Raw genomic sequence first — 6,487 nt, forward strand, 5'->3', positions numbered from 1 at the left:
TCCAATTTATAAGACCCTTTTAACTATCTCACCAGAATTAAAGATGGATGATTGTGTGGTTAACTTTTAGCTCCTTTGGAATTAAGATTATAAATACATTTTACGTAAGTCAAGTTAAATCTTTTATTATATATTTATTTTTGGTTTTATAAATTACGATTGAAAAACTATTTGTAAGGCATTTCAAACTGGCTTTATCTGAAAATGAAATAAACTCCTAACAATATCCATATTTAAGTGAAATTTTTTTTTCAAAATTGTACATATTACTCCCTCCGGTTCTAAATACGAGACCTATTTTGGAGTGTAATTACTTGAGATATTAATTAAGTTTTTCTTCTATTATTACTTATATTTCAAGTCACTAACAATTCTAAATATAAGATCTATTTTGAAGTGTAAAAACACTATAAAATAGGTTTTATATTTAAGACCAGGGGGTATATTTTATTGTTAATGACTTTAAATATAAGAAAAACTTAATTAATATCTCAAGCACCTTATATTTTATTACAATCGATCTCTTTTACAAGGCGTCTTGTAGTAAAGATACGAAGGAGTGCATTCTTAATAATGTAAGCATGAAAAAGAATAGTTTGTAACAAGTGCATAAATAGAATATATATTTTAGAATTACGTATTTATGTATAAAGGAAAATATAAATATAGATATGATATCTATATAGCTCTTAGGGAAAATTAAAGGAAAGCATTTAGGAAAAATGATATTTATTGAAAAAGACCATAAAAATTGTAATTATTTATTTATAAGGACAAAAATCTAAAATATAAATTTACAATTACCAAATGCCCATTGCATGACCTCTGCCTGAGAAATTGAGTTCAAACAAACAAGAAAAGGCCTAATCAAGGGCCTGCCGGAGTCCGCCGTGATGGCAGCCAGAAATCCAGAAGATTACCATCCACGAGGGTGAATCACGGCAGGGCTGTGTTTGAGGGCAATTTAGTATTTTAAGATTTATATCTTAATGTTAGGTCTTTTTAAATCGTGTAAATATAATTTTTAATCCATCAAGTTTGTTCTCGTTTTGATTTTAGTCTCAGAAATTTCAAACCATATGTTTTGGTTCCTCAAATAGTAAAATTGTCCAAGTTTTTATTAGGTTATAAAAAGTAATGTTTTGAATAAAAAAAATTTGAGAGACCAAAACTTATAATTTGAAACTTGAAAAACTAAAACCAAAATGAGATAAAAGTTTGTATTAATCTTTTTAAATAATTGATAAATACTACCTCCGGTCCTAATTATAAGACCCAGTTGAATTATTTGAGAAGATTAAGGAAGTAAGTTAAGTTAGTTATTTGTAATAAATAAGTGTTGTCATTCCTAAAATATTCTTGCTAATTAAGTATATTGGCTAGAACTATCATTATTATAAAGACTATCTTGGAAAAAAACTGTATAAACATGAGAGACAAAATGGATTGGAGTCTTAGAATTAGGACCAAACAAAAAGTCAAACGGAGTCTTATATTAAGGACCGGAAGTAGTATAATTTTCTACACATCCTTCGTTATAATTTTCCCTGGTTCTTCTATATGCGTGTGCGCGTTTCTCGTGCTTGCATGCATGGAAGCGAGATTTTTAGTTGGGGCAAAACAACATGAACAGGGTTTAATTTAAACGAGAGGGGGGGGTGTCACTCTATCGTTATATCCATTTTCCTGATATTTATTATTTAACATTTTACTCATATTTGTTTGGGAGCCTCCATATATTTAAACGAATTTGAGATGGCATCATTCATTGTTTATTAAAAGTATAATCTGTTGTAAATTTAATATTTTATATTATAGTGATAGTGATGATATGAATCAATATTTTTTTACGTAATTCTATGTAAATATACACGAGTTAAATGATATATATACGTTATACACAAACCAAATTACCAAAAAAAAAAACGCAAAAGACAAGTATTGAGATTATTACTAAAAATAAATTAAAATGTATTTTTACTTTTAGAAAGGTTTTCTTTATTTTTAAATGAGACCAAAATACATGATTTTTTATCTAATTTAAATTTACAATAATAAAAATAATTTTTGAGACTCTGATATATGATATTTGGAAAATCCGTAGTATACTACTACCTCTGGTCCTTAATATAAGATTTTGTTTGACTTTTATTTTGATCCTAAATATAATATCCCAATCCACTTTGTCTCTCGTATTTATACATTTTTTTTTCAAAGTAGTCCTTCTAACAATGGTAGTTCTAGCCAATACACTTGATTAACAATGATATTTTAGGAAAGATAACACCTATTTAGGACAAATAATTAACTCAACTTATTTCCTTAATCTCCTCAAATTAGTCAACTAGCTCTTATAATTAGGATTGAAGGTGGTATAAAAATTTAGTAGATATAGCTTACTTTTCTGATGTAATTTAACGCCTGTTTTGATTGAAGATGTAATTTAATTAGCACTTTAATCCTTTTATCCTGTTGTCTAATTTGTCTTTTTCTTTTTTTCCTGGAAAATTTAAGACAGTACCAAAGAGACGTCAGTTGAATTGGTCCATGTCTTAGAAAGAGCAAAATGTTCAAATTCTCCTAGCATTAATTAAACAATTTGAAATGTAAAGTTTAAGATTTAATTCATCTAACCTTTTATTTAAAAAAGAGAAAAATATTTCTAAATTGTTTTTGAATTTTTTATATTTAAATATAATTTAATAATTTTTATTATAGTTAGCTTAAACTTTTAAATGTATTTAAATTTAAATGACTTATTTAACATTTTATATGGAAGGAGGGGACAAACCATAAACGACGTCGTCGAATATCCCCAGTTCCCCCCCGGCTTCAAGCAGCACCAGGGAAGCTGGGTTTAGCGGGTGCGCACTTGATTATGTGGGCGGTTCAACGAGCTCGTGCATTCCTCTCTTCTTCGACGGCGTCGTCATTTTCTTCGTCGTTATCGGAGGCTCGACCATCATGGAGGCCAGGGTTTTCGTTTTCAGACTTCAAATATGCTTCCTCTTCGTCCGTCGGTGATGGCCCTAATAAGGGCCTTTTGGATCTGCAGGAGATCGAGAAGGTTCTGGGCGATGTCAGAGCCGACGACGTCAAGGTCATGCCGGTTCCCAAGCACTGTGATTGGGCAGATTATATGGTGATTGCCACTGGCAGGTCGACCTGGCACGTCAAGAACATTGCTCAAGCTCTAATTTACCAGGCAGGTCCATTGGTTCAGTTTTTTGCAATGCCATGCTTGTCGCTTGTGTATTAAATTTATCGGAAATGGACAGAGGGACGGCTAGTTGGTTGAAACCACTGCGGTTGCACAAAGATAGAAGGAATCAGGTCCAACTTCAAAACTCTGGTTCAGAGTAATTAGACTGCATAAATAATTGAGCATACGAATTTATTTAGTTCCATTAAGGTTGCTGATTTACATGTCTCCTGAGGTGTAGTCTTTCTATGACCGTATCCCTGCCATAGCCACACAAAAAAAAAAAAAAAAAAAAAACGTCTGAGAATTTGAGTGAACTAGGTTGAGGACAAAAATTAACTGACAAGAAAATATTATGCTCGGTTGAATTGAGATATTGGCCATTGGGTATGGTTATTTTCTGTGTTCTGTATTTATCCGTTCAGAGAATAATGCTCACCATCCTTTCATGTTCTGTGCTTATGTGTAACCAGTCTAAGCAGAAGCAGAGAGAGGAGCTGAACGAATGGTGCTACCTAGTGTGGAAGGTCAAGAGGAGGAAAGTGGATCGTAATTGACTCTGGTATCTGATGATGCTTTGTCTCTTTTTTTTTTCTTTTAAACTTCTGTAATGGGTTTGCTGATTAATTTGGGACAACCACAAAGTTTAAAACTAAGGCAGCAAATTGTCAGGGTGACAGTAGGGATAATAACCTGTTATAGGCATCGTATCATTCAATAACATTGTGTAACTGAAGTTGAGGACGATTTTTTTTATTATGCTCTGTCCGTGATAAGGATTTTTTTTTTTTTTTTAATTGGAGCTAGAGAACCCCCTCCCCTCCTAAAAAAGGGTCACTTACTAGCTAAGTTGATTTTTCTTCCCCCAAACATTCCTATTTCCTCCATGTGAGTTCGCAAATATTCATTTTAATGATATCTGACAATTGGGATTATCAGTTGTTATACTGGTCCTTCAATTTTATCGCAGAAGCAATTTGAAATACGTTAGTGGGTCCTATATAACTTGCTAGATCTAAACATGCCTTGATTTTCCCTTATTGATTCAGGTAGAGTTATAGTTCATGCTCTTGATGAAAAGGCCAGAGCTTATTACAATTTGGAGTCTCTTTGGAACTCAGAGACATTGGACAAAGAACCTGTACGTGTTTCTTGGCTTTTTGTCCCCCCCCCCCGGGGGGGCTATTATGTAACATTGTTCTGTTCTAAGTATACTGGATTCATTAATCCAGGGTAACTAAATTGAAGCTTGCTAATTTATTCTCGTAGTAGTATCGAAATTTGATCTAAATAGGCTTCTTGATTTTTTAAATTACATCTAAAATTAACATAATTCTAATACTTCTGACAAAAAATGTTCAATTCAGTTTAGCATCATTAATTGGATAATCGCTCATGCTCAGTAACACCTTTTATGAACTTGTTCAAAGGTGCATATTGGTCTGGATTTTCATGGGATGTCAAAGTGAACTCCATTCCGGTGTCTGAGGTCTGTATTTCTGTTTTCAGGATTTGGGAAACGCTTTGGTTAAGATCCGCAGGAAAACAATTCTAAGAAACGAGCACAAAGGAGTGCTTAATTAGTGTATCTCTGCAGGAGTCGTGAAGGAGCTTGTAATTGTTGTTTGTGAACAACGAAAGTGCAGGCGCGCATCAATTGTAAACAGTAGGAAGAGATCAGGTTTTGACGCATGGTCTCCTTGTTATTGTTTTTGTCCTCGTGCTGAATCCCAGCTTCGTTGGTTTAGAATCCCAAATAGCTTGTATTAGAATGCTAATCAGTTTATTGTTATAATAAGATCCAAAAAGTTAACCAAAAGTGAGGGCAATAAGCTTTTTTCTCTCACTCTTTTTTTTTTTTTTTTTTTTTAATATTTTGGGGTGATGGAGGGCAATAAACTTTTGATATGCATATTTATGCTCGTTGTGTCTTTCTCGTGTTTAATTTGGAGATATTTTATCTTAAATCAAGGTAAACAGAGCACACTTGATTCGGTAAACAGTCTACTCTTGCTTAATAGATCTTTGATCTTTCAAATCAAGAATAAAACGGAACTTGGTATTATTGTATTACTGCTGTATATTAGTGATAATTTGTTATTGGGTAAGGTGCTTAAATAGCCTAAGGTACTGTTTGTTACGAAGTATTAAAAATGTGGGATAGGGATTGAGACTAAAATTGAGAAAATAGTATTTTGTATAAGAGATTGTTTGTTATATGGGATTAGAGAAAGTCATGTATGTGGAATTGAGGAATACCATGAGGGAAGTGGTATTCTCTAATCCTACTTTCATGGGTTTACCTAATCTTATGTAACAAGTAATTACTCATGCTAAAGATTTTTTTAATAATTTTTTTAATTGTAATCCTAGTCCCTATCCCTCATTTTTAATAATTCGTACCAAACGGGATCTAAAAGTATACATGAAAGAGCACCTATTACTTAGAAGTTTTCTGGCTATTATATGTCTTGGAGTTTTATTTTATAGTATTTTTGTTTTGAACCGTTATTCGCTGTTAAGTTTAATCGCTTAAAATACCAATCACACTGCATGATTTATCAGTCAAACTTAACAGTAGATAATAACTGGAATATTTTTACCACGAAAATAATTTTTCAAGGCATATAAGAGCCAAAGAAAGTTTAGCTGCTAAGTGCTCATTCATAGATACTTTTGAGGCATTTAAGTTTTTTTTTTTTTTTTTGTTATCTATGGCTCCATGGGCCTCCTGTCTCTCTTTTCTTCCAAGTATTATGTGTTTAAATTTTAATCATCATGTGTACTTATTGAAAAGTCCAATTCCCTTGTGCGATTGTATTGTGGGGTATTGCTAGCTAACTTCAATTCATTTGACAGACAGGATTTCTTTCTTGAAAACATTGGCAGATTGGATTGTAACACAGACACACAGTGATACATATAGAATACACAAAACACTGTTATACAAGACGTAATATTTTTTAATTTTATTTTTTCAAACAATAAAATGCATTTTATTGTGCTCTAAAATTAACGTCCCAGTGTTGCACCATCAATATCAAAACCTTTTTGAAGCGAATATCAAAACCTTTTACTTCTTAGGCAAGAAGATATGTGTGTGTGTGTGTGTGTGTGGTAAACTGTATTATTTGCAAATAATAAGCATTACGATTTGTTTTTTAGATTTTGTGTAATGTGTGAAAAATGCCATTAACTAGTCCATATAAAATACGAATGAAAAATATAATATGTCATGTTATCTCTACTAATTGAGACTTTAAACATTTTTCATCTTTAAGTAAA

General features: G+C 32.1%; 1 protein-coding gene and 1 long non-coding RNA gene across 2 annotated transcripts; both read left to right on the top strand.

The window, feature by feature from the left end:
• The first annotated feature begins 2,848 nt into the window (after nt 1-2,848).
• Nucleotides 2,849-3,259, top strand: LOC114729362 (protein Iojap-related, mitochondrial-like). The gene has a single exon (XM_028916358.1). It carries the CDS (start codon nt 2,879-2,881, stop codon nt 3,257-3,259), a length of 381 nt encoding a protein of 126 aa, XP_028772191.1. The 5' UTR covers nt 2,849-2,878.
• A 477-nt stretch (nt 3,260-3,736) lies between these two features.
• Nucleotides 3,737-4,748, top strand: LOC114729364 (uncharacterized). Its single transcript, XR_003738734.1, has 3 exons — nt 3,737-3,764; nt 4,252-4,343; nt 4,712-4,748. It is a non-coding gene; the product is annotated as an uncharacterized LOC114729364 (long non-coding RNA).
• The last annotated feature ends 1,739 nt before the right edge of the window (nt 4,749-6,487 follow it).

The sequence above is a fragment of the Neltuma alba genome, unplaced genomic scaffold, assembly GCF_004799145.2.
Source record: "Neltuma alba isolate B1F8T4 unplaced genomic scaffold, ASM479914v2 tig00012629_pilon, whole genome shotgun sequence".
In the NCBI taxonomy this organism is placed as follows: domain Eukaryota; kingdom Viridiplantae; phylum Streptophyta; class Magnoliopsida; order Fabales; family Fabaceae; genus Neltuma; species Neltuma alba.